This window comes from Metschnikowia bicuspidata (genome assembly GCF_001664035.1).
Source record: "Metschnikowia bicuspidata var. bicuspidata NRRL YB-4993 chromosome Unknown METBIscaffold_8, whole genome shotgun sequence".
Lineage (NCBI taxonomy): Eukaryota > Fungi > Ascomycota > Pichiomycetes > Serinales > Metschnikowiaceae > Metschnikowia > Metschnikowia bicuspidata.
In genome coordinates, this window is record NW_017387738.1 from 1 (window position 1) to 17,233 (window position 17,233).

General features: G+C 45.9%; 8 protein-coding genes and 1 non-coding gene across 9 annotated transcripts; 4 read left to right on the forward strand and 5 right to left on the reverse strand.

Annotated features, from left to right (window-relative positions):
• Positions 1 to 1,840: 1,840 nt before the first annotated feature.
• On the forward strand, positions 1,841 to 3,781 carry OSM2 (fumarate reductase; the record flags this gene model as incomplete). Its single annotated transcript, XM_018858183.1, has 1 exon — positions 1,841 to 3,781. One exon carries the CDS (start codon positions 1,841 to 1,843, stop codon positions 3,779 to 3,781), a length of 1,941 nt encoding a protein of 646 aa, XP_018709470.1.
• A 92-nt stretch (positions 3,782 to 3,873) lies between these two features.
• ACT1 (actin) lies at positions 3,874 to 6,063 on the reverse strand. Its single transcript, XM_018855158.1, has 2 exons — positions 5,858 to 6,063; positions 3,874 to 5,087 (listed from the first exon to the last, which is right to left on the reverse strand). Exons 1-2 carry the CDS (start codon positions 5,865 to 5,867, stop codon positions 3,967 to 3,969), a joined length of 1,131 nt encoding a protein of 376 aa, XP_018709471.1. The 5' UTR covers positions 5,868 to 6,063; the 3' UTR covers positions 3,874 to 3,966.
• On the forward strand, positions 5,923 to 7,002 carry METBIDRAFT_223386 (uncharacterized protein). The gene has a single exon (XM_018855159.1). It carries the CDS (start codon positions 6,261 to 6,263, stop codon positions 6,807 to 6,809), a length of 549 nt encoding a protein of 182 aa, XP_018709472.1. The 5' UTR covers positions 5,923 to 6,260; the 3' UTR covers positions 6,810 to 7,002.
• Positions 7,003 to 7,440: 438 nt separating this feature from the next.
• METBIDRAFT_47288 (SNAP receptor) lies at positions 7,441 to 8,138 on the forward strand (the record flags this gene model as incomplete). The annotated part of the gene is made up of 2 exons (XM_018858145.1): positions 7,441 to 7,527; positions 7,890 to 8,138. 2 exons carry the CDS (start codon positions 7,441 to 7,443, stop codon positions 8,136 to 8,138), a joined length of 336 nt encoding a protein of 111 aa, XP_018709473.1.
• Positions 8,139 to 8,353: 215 nt separating this feature from the next.
• Positions 8,354 to 8,866, reverse strand: GCV3 (glycine decarboxylase subunit H; the record flags this gene model as incomplete). Its single annotated transcript, XM_018858185.1, has 1 exon — positions 8,354 to 8,866. One exon carries the CDS (start codon positions 8,864 to 8,866, stop codon positions 8,354 to 8,356), a length of 513 nt encoding a protein of 170 aa, XP_018709474.1.
• A 951-nt stretch (positions 8,867 to 9,817) lies between these two features.
• On the forward strand, positions 9,818 to 11,764 carry HSP70 (Hsp70 family chaperone; the record flags this gene model as incomplete). The annotated part of the gene is made up of 1 exon (XM_018859149.1): positions 9,818 to 11,764. The coding sequence occupies one exon, from the start codon at positions 9,818 to 9,820 to the stop codon at positions 11,762 to 11,764; it is 1,947 nt and encodes a 648-aa protein (XP_018709475.1).
• Positions 11,765 to 11,859: 95 nt separating this feature from the next.
• Positions 11,860 to 13,800, reverse strand: METBIDRAFT_79922 (uncharacterized protein; the record flags this gene model as incomplete). Its single annotated transcript, XM_018859150.1, has 1 exon — positions 11,860 to 13,800. One exon carries the CDS (start codon positions 13,798 to 13,800, stop codon positions 11,860 to 11,862), a length of 1,941 nt encoding a protein of 646 aa, XP_018709476.1.
• Positions 13,801 to 14,515: 715 nt separating this feature from the next.
• On the reverse strand, positions 14,516 to 14,587 carry METBIDRAFT_t242. The gene has a single exon. It is a non-coding gene; the product is annotated as a tRNA-Gln (tRNA).
• Positions 14,588 to 15,739: 1,152 nt separating this feature from the next.
• Positions 15,740 to 16,611, reverse strand: MCU1 (Mcu1p). Its single transcript, XM_018856337.1, has one exon. The coding sequence runs from the start codon at positions 16,580 to 16,582 to the stop codon at positions 15,863 to 15,865; it is 720 nt and encodes a 239-aa protein (XP_018709477.1). The 5' UTR covers positions 16,583 to 16,611; the 3' UTR covers positions 15,740 to 15,862.
• Between the last annotated feature and the right edge of the window lie 622 nt (positions 16,612 to 17,233).

Sequence of the window (17,233 nt, forward strand, 5' to 3'; positions counted from 1 at the left end):
GCTGATTGAACAGCAGTGCTCACAAAGACTATTTCGAGTGGTAAACAAACCAAAAAGGTTACTCCAGAATCTATCAACAAGTAGAAACAAAATTGATGTTCCAAATTGAAACAAATATGAACTCTGTTCCGCTTTTATAGTGTTTCGTCTAAGACGGTACTCGTCTATTTAATTGCGGCTTCTGACTCTTTCTGTCTGAAAAACATAGACAATAAATCACTATTTGCGGGCTTCATTCACATTTGCTTCACGACTTACCGAACGTTCCCGATCCAGCCCATTGTTTTTCAAATAGGCAATAACACCTGGTTTGGCAAAAGTTGATGCCGCACTCTAGACAAAGATTTTTCACGCTTTTTCAAAGTGTTGCAATTGATATCTTAATTGAATGGAGTTATGCCATCATTATGGGGAAACAAGCTGACTTATGTTATTCATCTAACTTCTCATTATCAAGCTCTAACATATACAAAAATTCAAAACAACTCTTGTGTGGATCATTTACTTCACCGTCTAATTTAGGGACTGCATATGTCGACTTGGTATTGTTCAAATATTATGCACTCCTGTGGCGTTTGTGGTTGCACTTGGCGCAAAGCCACATTTTCAGTTGCTAATTTTTCAACCTATTCAAAAACCCTTCGCCTAATGATTCGTTGTTTTGAATGCTTTTTTGTTATAATCAATAATTATGGTCTATTGGACCCTATGAATAGTTTATATTGGTGAGATGCCGATTCTAAGGATACTATTTGATGGGTATACATGTAGACATCAGTGTTGCGTTCCGAAGATGTGGATTGTAAAGAGGCAGACCCCCAGTGAAATTTTTGAAGAATTTAAACAAATTTAAAAAAATTGTGTTTAAAATCTTTCACCATTTATTTGAGATACTATTCAGAGTCTACATACGGATCTGCTGCTTTGCAGGGGTGTGTAGATATTTATCACTATCTAAACCTGTGAAAGGACTTGCCTCAAGTCTCCTTTGCGTCCCGTGGGCATCATATGACCTACCGGCTGCATCGGCTACAGTCACCTGTGCCCACGTGATCTACCCATATTCTCGTACAAACTATGCTGTTCGGGATGATGCTCTAGGCTGGCTAATACTATAACAGACAAAGTAGCCTTCCAGATGTAAGGTCCCTGGTATAAGTTTGTCACTGATGGTCCAGTAAGCGCATATATGACTATATGCACTTCTAGTATTGTGAGTTCTGTCAGATATCATTTTGAACAACTCATAGAATATTCTCTCGTGTCCTAAGGGTTCCGTTCGACCTCGGGATAAAGTATACAAAGGTGGAATAGAACTCCTGTAGAGTTCTAGAGAAACCAGTGATCAAATAGTAATACATAACGCCTATGACCCGTGAAGTCCCTAACACTAGGTAGTGGAATAGCCAAGGTATTTGTATTGACTAGAAAAAACTCCAGCTGCAAGAATTACTTTAAGTTCTATGAGAGCATGACTTCAGATCCTCTTTTTATGTGAGTGACCCGACTGGTCCAGGCCATGTGATATAATGGTACGGGGCACTTTGCAAAGTCCGAGGTATATGAAGCCCCACAAAACGTGCCCCGACAAACCCCGCAAAACCCACATTCAGGATGCAGGCCTGTTGTGCTCACAAATGATCGCCTCGATTTACCAAGCCGCATGCCCTCTATTTCTATTCTATTCATTTCATACGAGTTGCACACGGCTGCTCCCAATTCAAGTGAAATAAATTTATTTATACTACTAGTAGTGGGCATAAACTTTCGTGGCGCCAATCTGACTGCTTACACAAACCTCTATATTCATACCCTTCTACAAGAGTTCACAGAAAACTTCATGGCTTCTCCGGACAGTCCAATCATCATCGTTGGTGGTGGCCTAGCTGGTCTTTCTGCTGCTCATCAGGCATATAGCCGGGGTGCCAACGTTGTTCTTTTGGACAAACAAGGCTTTCTTAGTGGGAATAGTGGTAAGGCCACACTGGGGATAAATGGAGCTCTCACCCGGACCCAGATTAATTTGAAAATCCCAGATTCTGTAGAAAGTTTCTACAAAGATACTCTCGCCACAGCTGAGAAGCAAGCAAATCCGGCCCTCATTGAAGTGCTCACGAATAACAGTGCCGATGCGGTGCATTGGCTTCTGGAGATGTTTGGGCTAGATTTGTCAGTTGTGTCTCGCTTGGGTGGACATTCACAACCAAGAACACACCGTGGGAAAGACGCAAAATTTCCTGGAATGGCAATCACGTACAAGCTTCTCGAGACATTGGAGAATTTGGCGGACTTCGAGCCAAGCAGAGTCATGATTTTGAAAAACACGCAGGTGATTGATCTCATTCTCGACGATAAAAACGCCTCAATCGTGAGAGGCGTGAAGTACAAAGATATGAAAACAAAAAAAAAGGGACACTTGATTGGGCCTGTAATTATGGCAACGGGTGGATATGCAGCCGATTTCACCAAAAATTCATTGTTGCGCAAATATCGCCCAGATATCATCGATTTACCCTCCACAAACGGAAGCCACGCTACCGGAGATGGTCAAAAAATCATCATGAAGAACTCAGGTGTGGGAATTGATATGGAGAAAGTCCAAGTCCACCCTACGGGACTTATTGACTACCATGACACTGACACAATTGAAGGCAAAAATCATCCCCGATTTCTCTTTCTTGGAGCCGAGGCTCTAAGGGGAGAAGGCGGGATTATGCTCAACAAAAAGGGGGAGCGCTTTTGTGATGAGCTCGGGACTAGGGACTATGTTAGTGGGGAAATGCTCAAGCAGTTGCAAAAAGGTCTTGGACCCTTGAGACTTGTCTTGAATTCTCAAAGCGAACAGCGCTTAGAATTTCACATCAAGCATTACACACAAAGGAGCTTGTTAAGAGCTGTGCCAGGTGCTAAGCTAGCAGAAGAAATTGGGGTGCCTTTTGAGAAATTGCAAAAAACTATGTCCAGCTACAACTCTTCTGCAAAAGGCGAGCGAAAGGATGAGTTTGGCAAAATGTACTTCCCCACAACCCCGTTCGATATGGAGAAAGAAAAGACGTATCATGTAGCATATATTGCACGCGTCTTGCATTTCACCATGGGGGGAGTCAAGATCAATGACAAGTCTCAAGTAGTTCATCAGAAAGATGGCAAAGAAACCATTTTCGAGGGTTTATATGCGGCTGGAGAAGTTGCAGGAGGTGTTCACGGACATAATAGACTCGGTGGTTCTTCTCTCTTAGCCTGCGTCGTGTATGGGCGCTTGGCAGCAGATGAGGCTTCCAGCTTTTTGCTAAAGAAATTGACCACCTGCAATTCTGCAAACTCAATACAGGCAGCACAGCGCTTGGGTCAAATAAGTCTCCATATTGATCCTGTATCGAAAAAAGTGGTGATTGATCTTGGTGATAGATCGCTGGCTCCAAAAGCTAGCGAAATATCACCCACAGAATGGGAAATACCCCCAAATTCGCGAGTTGACGCCAAAGAGAAACACGATATATATACTCAGTTTGAGATTCCTTCGAAGACCTTTCTGAAGGAAGAAGTGGCGAAGCACAATAAGGAAGACGATTGCTGGGTAGTCGTGAAGAGTGTTGTGTTGGATTTAACCCTGTTTTTGAAGGATCATCCTGGCGGTCTGGATTCCATCCTCAAATTTGCTGGTAGAGATGCTACCGAGAGTTTTGAGATGCTACATGAGGACAACGTGATTCTGCGCTACGCGCCCCATTGTGTTTTAGGCCGTATGCAAAACACGACTCCGCATTTGAACATCAAGTAAATCTATACAAACTTGAGAATCTCCAATCTGAGCTACATGCAAACGTATTTTTCAATTGATATCTTCCATTAAATATGAACTGCTTTCAAAACAACTCTAACTAGATAGAAGAATATACTTTTAGTGGAAGGAATAGCACTAGATTTGCAAGAATACGGCATGTGCAACTAAAGACACAAGTGCTCTTAGAAACACTTGTGGTGAACAATAGTTGGTCCAGACTCGTCGTACTCCTGCTTCGAGATCCACATTTGCTGGAAAGTGGACAAAGAGGCCAAAATAGAACCACCAATCCAGACAGAGTATTTTCTCTCTGGTGGAGCAATGATCTTGACCTTCATAGAAGAAGGAGCCAAAGCAGTGATTTCCTTTTGCATACGCTCAGCAATACCTGGGAACAAAGTAGTACCACCAGACATGACAATGTTACCGTACAACTCCTTTCTGACATCGACGTCACACTTGATGATAGAGTTGTAAGTGGTTTGGTCAATACCAACGGCCTCCAATCCCAAGTCTGTTGGACGGAACAAAGCCTCAGCAGCTCTAAATCTCTCGTTACCAATGGTGATGACTTGTCCATCTGGCAATTCGTAGGATTTCTCAATAGCAGAGGATTGAGAGGAGGTTTGCATCTCTTGCTCGAAGTCCAAGGCAACGTAACACAACTTCTCCTTAATGTCACGGACAATTTCTCTCTCGGCGGTAGTCGAGAAAGTGTAGCCACGCTCAGACAAGATCTTCATCAAGTAGTCGGTCAAGTCTCTACCAGCCAAGTTCAATCTCAAGATACCGTGGGGCATAGAGAAACCAGCGTAGATTGGAACCAAGTGAGTAACACCATCACCAGAGTCCAAAACAATACCAGTGGTTCTACCGGAAGAGTACAAAGACAACACAGCTTGGATAGACACATAGAAAGCTGGAACGTTGAAAGTCTCGAACATGATTTGGGTCATCTTCTCTCTGTTAGACTTGGGGTTCATTGGAGCCTCGGTCAACAAGACTGGGTGCTCCTCTGGGGCAACTCTCAACTCGTTGTAAAAGGTGTGGTGCCAGATCTTTTCCATATCGTCCCAGTTGTTGACAATACCGTGCTCGATAGGGTATCTCAAGGTCAAGATACCTCTCTTAGATTGTGCCTCATCACCGACGTAAGAGTCTTTTTGGCCCATGCCGACCATGATACCTTGATGTCTTGGTCTACCAACGATAGATGGGAAAACAGCACGGGGTGCGTCATCACCGGCGAAACCGGCTTTGCACATACCGGAACCGTTGTCGATAACCAAAGCAGCAACTTCTTCTGTAAGGGGTTAGTACAGGTCTTGAATTACTCAGAAAAAAGCCAGTGCTCGCATGGTGGAATCAGAGAAGACGGGTAGTGGGTGCTATGCTTATGTGTTTGCTCTTTTTTTTTCTCATCAGAGCTAACCAACCATTTAACCCAAGTTGCATGTGGAAGTGAGCCAAGGGATTGAGCAGGTAAAGTTTGCGGCAAGAAATGGCAGCTGAATCATGATAATTTTGGGATTTCCGCCCACTGCATCAAAGTGCGCGTCGCCCAACCGCAGGCGCGGAACGTGAGTTCGATTGCTTTGGAGCGAGCAAAAGGGGTTGTCGCAAAGCCAGTACATCCTTACACCAAAGTTCGACGACCCAAGCCCAGAGTAAACATGGGCGAAGCAACTGAGTTTCCAAATAGAGTAAAACTCACGCCACTTCACATGTTCATTAGGGTCTCTTTGAGCTATATGGATGATGATCATGTGACTGTCGGTGGCGCCGCAACCCAATGCAACTGACATAGCCGGAACACACTTGATCTGTTGGCCTTGAGAAAACATCAAGAAAAAACCGCCATCCTGTGAGGAGCCAGAATATCGGTTCAAGTCCAGTACATGCTGGATTTCGCCGGGTTCAAGAGCAGCAATAGTCACGCCAAGAAGATAACGAAAGATCCCGGTGAACAGGGAAACAGAGCAAACAGCTAAAAATTGAGTCAAGCATAGTTGCCCCCGTCTTCTACTTGCAGTTCCGATGGGAGAAAAGGGAATCGATTGTTGCGATACATACCACCGTCCATTTTTTATGTATATTTATTAACTGAAGTGTGGAAAAAAGAGAGGGTAGGAGCGGAAAAAAGGAATCGTGGTCATTTTGTCCTACGGTAAACGAAGGCGAGCGTTCCTGTATACAGAGCGGCCACATGGCGCGCACAGGGTCAAAGGTGAGGCAAAGTATGCTTCATACAGCCCGAGGCCTCCCTACTCAAAATGCATGCTGCCTGTGGCATTCCAAGTATGTAGTCAAAGTCCAAGACTTGCTTGAAGTTTCCTTTCTTGATTGTTTCCCGCCGAAAATCACGCTCTGAGGCAAAACAAATCAAATGTAGGATGTCGGGGTTTTGTCTTATCACGCGGGTGTTTGCTTGCCCGCTGCGAGGCACTTGTTAGTGGCTGAGCGACGCCCAGTTTCCATGGCCAACGTCACGTTCCGACCCGCGTCGATTTCACCGCCAGCCAAAAATTCGCGCCTTTCAATAGGGCGAGATTATGAAGGAAAGTGGCTCCATCTTTTTATTGGAATACCCGGGTTTCCAATCGAAAAGGCTTGTTTTTGTAGGCGCTGGAGCTCATGGGATACAGCAAACAGAAGCACCGGCGCGTGCTGGTCGTGGTGTGCGCTGGCCGTGTTTCATTTCCGATATTTCGAGGACACTGTTATATGGCGGAGTGGCTGGTGGCCCCAGTTTGGCCATCTATCCACTGCGGCCCGCGGCCAGTTATGGACGCTCACTCGGGAGATAAGCATTTCTAAATACCTGTGCCTGCGAAGCAAACAAGCGGTATTCTGGAACACAACGCTGGGTATGAACCGGGCCTTTGCGCCCCACCCATCAAAGAACCGGTCATCAAAATTCTTATGTTCACTGTTTTGTTCAAAAAGCGCTACAGTTTGTTTTTGGTGGGCAGTGGCGTTCACTTTGCAAGCTCGCGCATACAGGCAACTCCATGATCGTGATTGAGGATATGCTTCAGAAAAAGTGTCTCACGAGAGACAACGAGAATGCTTTGCCCAAATTAAAACGCGCGCCGTGAATCGGGCTGCGAGAATGCAATAACCCTAGGCAACATGAAACAGGTTATAAAAACAGGATGCACCTCTGGCCAAAAATGTTGTGGGCTAGTAGGCCGGGATCCGTATATTCGGGACTGTTTTTCTTTTGTTTTTCTTTTGTTTTTCTATTTTTTTTATTTATTTTTTGATTCACGGACCCGGAGCGGCGTGCTTCGGAATACCTACGGAACACACGGACCAGCTCTGAACCCTTCGAACCGCCCAACCTACCAACAAGAATTCAGATTCAGAATGGCTCTGCAACCGTTTCACTGCTTTTGGATTCTATGAAACATGGCTGAAAGATCCTGGAGGCCTGGCTTGGTGTATCCGCGAGTCGGTTCCCGGAAGATATGGAAGTGTGGTGTCCGGTATACAGAGGGCCGTTCCGTGCTGTTGCAGCGCCTCCCACCGCCATCCTTGGTGAGGTCACGGGGACAATGCGCAAAACTCACGCGAAATACAAAGACAGCCAGGGGCCCCGACCGCGCTAGTTCCCAACGTATCAGCGGATATTCCCCACAAAAACAACAAAGCAAATGTCGACCTCCGTACCTTACGATCCATATATCCCCAGCCAGACCACCGGTGACCAGTCGAACTCCCGGACGGCGGCCATCCAAGCGGTATGTTAGCACTTTTTCCATTTGCAAGATCTTCATCAACGGCCTGCGTGTCCCATATCGAAAAGACACGAAAGATACCAGACACAAAAGATACCACCCACAAAAGACAAAATAAACCAGACACAAAAGATACCAGACGGATCAGACATCTGGCAGACTGGCCTGGGGCTTTCTCTTTGAAGTGTGCTTTGGCGCCGCTTTCCCCGCTCACACTCCTCAGTCCTGGAATTACAGTGGCATGTTTTACGCGATCCCGCACTGCAGTATCAGCCCGCCAGATGGCAGGGGCCAAATGTCCCAAGAACAAGTCCTCGAGCCCCCTTGCTACTCACGCCTTCCAGCGCCTACTAACACACCTGTAGCAAATCGATGACACCGTGGGTATCATGAGGGACAACATCAACAAAGTCGCCGAAAGAGGCGAGAGGTTAGACTCAATCGAGAACAAAACAGACAACCTTGCAATCAGCGCCCAAGGCTTTCGCCGCGGCGCCAACCGCGTCAGGAAAGACATGTGGTGGAAGGACATGAAGATGAGAATGTGCCTCATTTTGGGTGTGATCATCTTGTTGATTGTCATCATCGTGCCTATCGCTGTGCACTTTTCTTAGAATCTATCGATAGTTTTACTGACTTGCTTCTTTTGTTTCTTCTAATTCCAATCGGCCGCCGGTCAGATGCCCCAGGGACCACGGCAGCGGCGGCCGTTTCCACGTGCCGCGCACCCAGGTGGAAGCCTTTCTAAAATACGAATACCCGGCTCGTCGTGAATCGAACGGCGTACATTGCTTTAGTCTACATAAATAACGATGGCGGGTCCACGCATCTAGCTGTCGTTCAAAGACAACATGTAGGCCTCCTCGTTCATCAAGCCCTCCTGGCCCTCCACCGCCTCGATGGACTTGTCCAACTTGATGTGCGCAATCCAGCCGCTGCCCATGGGGTCCACGTTGATCAATTGCGGCTTGCTCTCCAAGGTGTCGTTCACGGCAATGACCTCGCCGCTGACAGGCGAGTAGATTTCACTGGCGCTTTTCACCGATTCCACAGAGCCGATCGACTCGCCCTCCTCGTAGGTGGCGCCCACTTCGGGCAACTCAACGAAGGTCGTGTCACCGAGAGCATTGGCTGCGTAGTCAGTGACACCCAAAAAGACAGTATTGTCCTCGTGCACTGCGATCCACTCGTGCTCGTTTGTGAACTTGACAAATTTAGGGCCCTCGTTCAAGTACTTGCACACGTGAGAGTCCGTGTTGACTCTGAAGTTGGTGGTGTTGAATCTGACGGCGGTTCTCCAAGGAGAGGTGCGGGCGGTTTGTCTGGCAATGGTCCTGAACATTTGGCGAGTGAATATGAGATTTGGCAAGGAAAAAAAAAGAATCCGGAGAAGAATTGGGACGGGTAAGCTGCCTAGTCTCGCTTTTTGTTAGTCGTCTGATGCGCAGGATCTGGGTAGGTCCGAGTCTGGCGCGGCCGCCGGTTTGACTCGGACACGAGCCGTGCCAACCAGAGCCGTGGGTTAGATAAAGTAGCAGTCAGCGGAAGGAAAGGCCGCAGCCGAATCACGTGAGGCTTCTCCCCCGGCTGTTCCGGGAATTCCTCGGCCTTTGAACTGATTTGGTGTTTGTTTGTTTTTTTGCTCTTTTGTTTTGCTTCATTTAGGCACGAATCCCCGGCGCTGGGTAGAGGTCTGCGAGCTTATTTGGGAGGTCCGATATGCTTGCTCCGCACCCCAAGCAAGCCAGGCCCCAAAGCTAGGCCCCAGGTCTGGCGTTCGCGCACCGCAACTGACCACTGCAGAATTGGCGCGGCATATCAGCGACAGTACTAGTGCGGCACAACCAAGACATCTGCGAATGAAGAAACCAAACAGAGCCTGATGTGAGGCAGCAGTTGCTGGAACATTCGAGCATACATCGGAGATGTCTCCTGCCTTAATGGCATTGCAGAACCGACGGAACCTTCGTGATTCCACGGGATTCCACGGGATTCCACGGGATTCCACGGGACTCTGGAGAACTCCTCTGGCAATAGCGGAAGCAGCCCGCGCCGCCTTTTTTTCCCGCGTTCATTGGACCATCGCACCGGCTCGCACATCTTACCCCATGTTCCAGAACGTTCGGGTACTGCCTAGAAAGGGAGACTTTGTGTGGGGTGATCTTTGGCACACCCCTGAATGTTCTGGTCTCGGATCCCGTGCACTATAAATCTGCGGCCCATCGGCCCGTTTGTGGCGGCTGGTCCTGTCTTCTCTACAGAAAACAAGTAATCACTAACATCAAACTACAAGATGACAAACGCAATTGGAATTGACTTGGGCACCACGTACTCGTGCGTGGCGCATTTCGCCAATAACAAAGTCGACATTATTGCCAACGACCAAGGCAACAGAACCACCCCCTCGTATGTTGCCTTCACCGACACCGAAAGACTCATAGGAGACGCCGCCAAAAACCAGGCTGCCATGAACCCCAGCAACACGGTGTTTGATGCCAAAAGACTCATTGGCAGAAAGATCTCGGATAAGGAGGTGGTGGAGGACATGAAGCATTTTCCCTTCACCATCATCGACAAAGGCGGCAAGCCCAACATCCAGGTGGAATTCAAGGGCGAACGCAAGGACTTCACCCCGGAGGAGATTTCGTCGATGGTGTTGACCAAAATGAAGGAAACCGCAGAGAGCTTCTTGGGCACCAAGGTCACGGACGCCGTGATCACGGTCCCCGCATACTTCAACGATTCCCAGAGACAAGCCACCAAGGATGCAGGTTTCATCGCAGGCATGAATGTCTTAAGGATCATCAACGAGCCCACCGCTGCGGCCATTGCCTATGGCTTGGACAAGGACACCAAGAGCGAGAAGAACGTCTTGATCTTCGACTTGGGCGGGGGCACTTTCGACGTTTCCTTGTTGAGCATCGAGGACGGGATTTTCGATGTCAAGGCCACTGCCGGTGACACCCACTTGGGTGGTGAGGACTTCGACCACAGATTGGTCAACCACTTTGTCACCGAGTTCAAGAGGAAAAACAAAAAGGACTTGTCCTCGAACCAAAGAGCCATGAGGAGATTGAGAACGGCCTGCGAACGTGCCAAGAGAACTTTGTCCTCCTCTGCCCAGACATCCATAGAAATCGACTCCTTGTTTGAGGGCGTTGACTTCTACACATCTATCACCAGAGCCAGGTTCGAGGAGTTGTGTCACGACCTATTCAGATCTACTATGGACCCTGTGGAAAAGGTCTTGAGAGACGCAAAGATCGACAAGTCCCAGGTGGATGAGATTGTTCTTGTGGGTGGCTCAACCAGAATCCCAAAGATCCAGAAGTTGGTTTCGGACTACTTCAATGGCAAGGAACCAAGCAAGTCCATCAACCCCGACGAGGCCGTTGCGTACGGCGCTGCTGTACAGGCTGCGATCTTGTCCGGTGATACCTCCTCTAAAACCCAGGACTTGTTGTTGTTGGACGTGGCTCCATTGTCTTTGGGCATTGAAACTGCCGGAGGAATCATGACTAAGTTGATTCCAAGAAACTCGACTATCCCTACCAAGAAGTCCGAGACCTTCTCAACGTACGCTGACAACCAGCCAGGTGTCTTGATTCAAGTCTATGAAGGCGAGAGGGCCAAGACCAAGGACAACAATTTGTTGGGAAAATTCGAATTATCTGGCATTCCACCTGCTCCTAGAGGCGTGCCCCAAGTTGAAGTCACATTCGACATTGACGCCAACGGAATTTTGAATGTGTCTGCTTTGGAGAAAGGTACTGGAAAGACACAGAAGATTACCATCACCAACGACAAGGGTAGATTATCCAAGGAGGAAATCGAAAAGATGGTTTCCGATGCGGAGAAGTATAGAGAGGAAGATGAAAAAGAGGCCTCGAGGATACAAGCCAAGAATGCATTGGAATCTTACGCCTATTCATTGAAGTCTAGTGTGAACGAGGAGCAGTTCAAGGCAAAGTTGGATGCCTCGGATGTCGAAACCGTTGTTAAGGCGGCCGATGAGACCATTTCATGGTTGGATAGCAACCAAACGGCCACGACTGAGGAGTTCACTGACAGAAAATCTGAATTGGAAGGCACCGTGAATCCAATCATGACCAAAGCCTATCTGGCTGGCGCTACACCTGGTGGTGCTGGCGCTGGGTTCCCTGGTTCCGGAGGATTCCCGGGTGCTGGAGGTGATGCTTCTGCATCTAGCCAAGGTCCAACAGTTGAGGAAGTTGACTAGGCAAGAAATAGGAAGAATACTATCTATTATATCAAATGTAATTTGTTTTTATTCTCAATTTATCACATATGTACAAAAATAGGACATTATATTATCTATAGACCCGAAATTATAGTCAATATACTGGAGGCTATCCATATGGATAATAGAATACTTCCTACTCGTCTATCAAACGTCCAACCGTTTAACGGAATGGAAACAGCGAGGAATGTTAGTGTCACAATCAAGGCAAAGCAGTTCCATTTCAATGTATCGGAAAACTCTATGGATATACTTCGCTTATTCTTGTTGCACATAATGATTGCCGCGCTAAATCCCAAAGAGCTGATCGATAGAAGAGGCCCCCCGAAACAAGCACCAAAAGCCATGGCTGGCATCCCCATTTTGGCTATGATGAGATTGGATACCAAGTCGCCTACGGAATTTCCCAAGGCAAAGACAGTAGCACCCAATAAGTCATCCTGAATGGCAAATATAACAGCCATTGCTTTGAGAATAGCTACGATTTCGGTGGCAAATATCGAAATCCAGAGAAGAGAGGCAATAAAGCCAACAAATGACCCAAAATAGTTCCAGAACTTGTGTCTTAACGAAAAGCTTTTTAACGTAGAGTCTCCCTCTGGAATCATAATGCTGATTCCATAAATTGAGATCAGCACGAGAAACGTCATGAACCATGCAAATACAGTGTTGGGAAAACACGTGATGAGGACAAAAACTGGAGCAGCCACAAGCTGTAATTTGAAAATCCTCATATCCAAGCTATAATCATAATCCCAAGATGTGTTGCTAATCACACTGTCGAGAGCAGAAGTGCTGAAGTTGAACGCGTTGCATGAGAGGGATTGACCATACTCGATTGCTTGTTCTCTGTTCGGAGTAGTGAGCCGCAAGAGGCTGTTCGTGGGGAAAGTAATGAAGTAATGAGCCTTTGTCAAAAGTGATGCTTCTGGATCTAATGAGGGCAATATCAGGTTCCAAACTGAGATGTGATGTGGTTTAACCTGGAGTTTAGGGTCAGATACTGTGTTTTCATGATCTGCAGTGGAATTCTCGATTGCAATGCTAGCAGTTGCAGTTAGAGGTCGCTCGTTCGTCAATGTCAAGCTAGATGAGACTCCAGGGAGATGCAGCGTATGATTTGATAGTTTTTTCAAGAGCAAGTTGATACCATAGGCACCTGTTTCAATGAGGGTTCTTTTATCGCAATGGTTATGTGGATGTGAGCTCAAGAATGCATCCACCTCGTCTTCCCCCTCTTGGTAACTGTGGGCCAATAATAATTCAATTGAGGGGTGGGGCACGTAATCGGTATTGAAATCATCGAGGCGTCTTTCAACGATGCTGGGAGCTGGTTCCTCCTCATATGTGCTCCGAAACCGTATGACGTTTGCTGTATGTAGCAAGTTTTCCCAAAGCACCGAGTGACTAAAAAGCACTACGGCAACGTATATTATATACGTGGAAAACAATACTAGAGAACTCCAGTATGTGAGGCTGCCGCTGATAAAGATAAGGATGCACATGAACGAAATGGCCAAATAGAATGACACGTCCCGTATAAAGTGAAACCTAGGCACTTTGAACGGGTGCACCCATGAAATGGCGCCCACCACTACGGTCAAGATGAAAAGCGCAGCTCCCATGAGCTCGGACACTGCAAGCCCCGTGGCTTCTACTTCGAGAGCCTTGTATGTGGAAAGCACGTCTGGTGAACCGTTCCCCAAGGCCAACAATGTGAGCCCCGCCAAGTTGTCTGACAACTGGAGAAACTTAGATATGGAGTACAAGTTCGGGCATAGGTAGTCAGAAGCTGTAAGGGCGAGGGACACAAAACAGAAGAAAACGACCCCAGATATCACCGCAAGCGACCCGGGACGTAGAGGGGAGCAATAATAAAATTTCAAGTAGTCTGCCCTGCCGATACTGTAGCTGTCACTGTTACAATTCTCACGTACGAACAGACATTGGTCTTGTGCCAGGACCTCTGAGACTTGAAAGCAAGACAAGTCTGTGACGTTTTGACCCGGGAGCATCAGGGCATGTGACAATTTTTGCATATGCGCTAAGGCGCAAAAGAGAAGCCAGATCGAGAAATTCATGGCGCTTGGATCATCAGGCTCGTACTTGAACAGACCTCGTATGACAAGGTGAGCGCTTTCGATCTGCACCGTCGTTGGCCGCGACGGACAATGTGCGACATGATTTTCTAATCCGGCCACTTTCTGCAGAGCTGTACGTATAAATTTTCTTGGACTCGAGATTAAACTTCCGTCGAATGTATCGTTTAAAGAAAAGGCCGTTGGCGTATGCATATAGGGCCCGTCGATGTTACAGAAAAATATCCAAGCCCATGTTTCTAGTGAAAAAAAAAAATTACGAAGAGAAGTAAGATGTAAAGTTAATCCTTGCAGCAATCCCCATACGGGCACACGAAGGCAATCCCTTAGAAATAACAAGTATTTACAGATGGAATGCTGCACCCAAGATCAACAAATTAGTCTCCAGTCCACCGCTAAAAAATTACAACAATACCCCGATGGTCATGGGTCAAGAACGCCACAATGGGTTCAACCTCAACGGGATGCTGTTACGTTGTGAGTGGCTGTGAATTTGCGTTAAGGAAAAATGAAAGAGCAGGGTGGGAGAAGCCTTGAATATATAGCGTGCGTGTGCGGGGCGGGTAACACCATAGAAGGAACGACAATGCGGTCAAAAAATGTTTTTTGTGAAGACTTTGAGATGCAAAAAAGGTCGTACCCGGATTCGAACCGGGGTTATTCGGATCAAAACCGAAGGTGATAACCACTACACTATACAACCATGTGATGTGTGAGGAAGATACCAGACGTAATCATAGATAAACACTAAAACGAATCTTGAGCTGCGTCAGTCTTCTGAACTTGTTTATTGTTCTTGTATTTGGCTTTCTACAATTTACATCTAGATCACGCGCTTACTTTGGCAGGCTACTGGGAGCTGTTTAAAGGTTTTTTACGGGCCGAGCTAAGACACTTGGTACGTAGCTGGGAGCTGTTTAAAGGTTTTTATACATATTTTCATATGGTCTTGCTCCTTTGATCAGATGAATCTACCAAAACAAAAACTATAGGTAAATTATTCAGGAATTGGTAACGTAATATCCATTACGCAAAGATATACGGGCCAAAAGAACCGTCTAGGGCGTGATTAAAGGGAGGGCACGAGCCGAGTTTCGACAATATGTACGTATCTTTAAGATGTGTAAATGTTTTTCCAATTTAAATCTTTGTTCATTTCATAAAATGACTTGAAATACCCCACCCAAATCAGGTCGAGAGACACTTGCAAGAAGAATAAGGCTGATTTGTTTGACACTGGGCACGTGTTCAAAACCTGTTTTCTTAGAATATTTTTATATCTTTGAATAGATAAAACTCACTAAAAATCCACAACTCCGTCTGAAGATTTTTGTACGAATACTAATTTTTTTGTATCTAATTTCAAATGAGCCCAGATAACCAAACAATCAATATCAGAGAAAAAAGATATAGAAAGATCTCGAGCATCTGAAACAAGTTTTAGTAAATTTTTCCATGAAATACATGCTGGGTCCCTAAAAAATGCGGTCCACAACCTAGTCACCTGAGTCGATATCGTGATTCAATTAAGCTTGATTTCATGTTTGGCCCCTTTGTGTTATATTCGACTACATATTGAAAAGTTGATAGAAGTCTGCATTCCTCATTGAGCGTCAAGGGCATCATACTTTAAACCTTTCAATAGGGCAATATACAAATAGCTTCAGGCCTGATTTCATCCCCCAATTGTACACTATTGAAGAGGACAAATTCAGTATTTTTCGCGAGTTTTAAGGACGGAGAATTCGAAAACCAGATGTCCTAACCAAGAAGAGTGATGTTAAGCTGGTCGTGGACCTAATCTGAGGCACCAAAATTTACCAGCACTTCTCAAAAAAGCTTCTCTACTCATTTATTTCAGGAACATTCATTAAAGTCTTTTTATTCTTCAAATGTATGGAAATAATAAATTACTAGAGCATCTATGTACAACATTATTCTTAAGCGAAGCCTCGGCGATTATGTGACAGCCTTCACCTCAGAACAACCAAAACTTTTTCTTCTTCTTTTGCTCTGGTGCGTCCTCCATAAACTGTTTGGCAAATTCCTGATGCATGTCAAATTCACGCAAGAGTTTCTCTTCTTGTTCTTGCTGAATTCTTTTTGCCTCCAATACATGTCTCTCCGAAGGTCTGTTCAAGGCGAAATCGCCCTCTTTTGTTTTACGCAACTCCTCAGGAATGTAGTCGGTATCACGGACATTTCTGACCGTAGAAATGGTGTCTCTAGGGTGGTACAAATCCTCGTATTCAAGATTGTTGAGGCCAAAGAATTTCTCCTTCAATTGAAGTCTTGTTCTGTAGAATCCGGACATTATGTTTTCATGCCCATCGTTCCACCTGTAAAAGAAAGAGAAATAGAAGAGAATAGACCCTGTGAGGAAAGTTCCAAACCATCTCGTTCCAGTGTTGAGCCTCTGATTAGTATCGACTTTACGCAACACCATGTACTGACCCGGGTATAGAGTCGACATAGGTCTCGGCGTGTAGTTGAGCCTTTTCATAGTCTCGTTTATTTTCTTATATTGTGTGGGATTTTTGGGTAATGAAGAAAACCCCAGTGGTGCTTCGCTGGGTACCTTGAATTCCGATGGATAACCTTCTGCGGGCCGAATGTCCGTTGAATCATAAGGATTGTATGGGGCCTTTGGGGGCACCCAGCCTTTAGGATTTGGTCTTCTTTCAAAATCGTCCGACATTTTTTGGAAGGCTTTTCGGCGAGGGTTGGTGTCTCAACCTAGTCTTCATGCAGATGACTTGGCGATCTGTGTGCATCAATGGAGCTCTCGCGCGCATGAGCGACCAGAGAGCTGACATTAATGAAGTTATTACACGTAGTATATCATGTTCTTATATGTAATGGTCGGTCATTTATCATGTATTGCTGATTTTGGCAACTATGCCCAAGTGAATTTGTTTTCCAGGGTGCTGCTGAATCACACGAAGCTGAGAAAAAATTATCTAATTTTGATATCTTGAGTCATTTAGGGAAAATATAACATTCAAAGCATAATGGTAAAATTTGGAATGGGAGAAATTTATTCAATTTTCAGTGGAGATGGTTTTGAAAACCATGATTCCATATTCCAATCACACAGATAGACATTTTTCATAAGTGTGTGGGTCCGCAACTCGAACATGGTCCAATACTACTACATGTGCTCCAGTCGTTTCGGAGATTCGCAGACACTTCCTGTACAACGTTTTAACGTTTTCCTTAGAGTTTTATAATTACTGACTTTATTCCTGATTTGATTTCACGAAATAGCGCTGAAAGCGCTTCGCATGTAATAATTTTGCAGAATAAAATTGGTGAAAAATAGTAGTGGGCTTACTGTCGCTGGCAAGCA

Bases quoted from the DNA above. Each gene is read 5' to 3' on its own strand.
- METBIDRAFT_223386 (XM_018855159.1), top strand. From the start codon at position 6,261: ATGGCCAACGTCACGTTCCGACCCGCGTCGATTTCACCGCCAGCCAAA.
- MCU1 (XM_018856337.1), bottom strand. From the start codon at position 16,582: ATGTCGGACGATTTTGAAAGAAGACCAAATCCTAAAGGCTGGGTGCCC.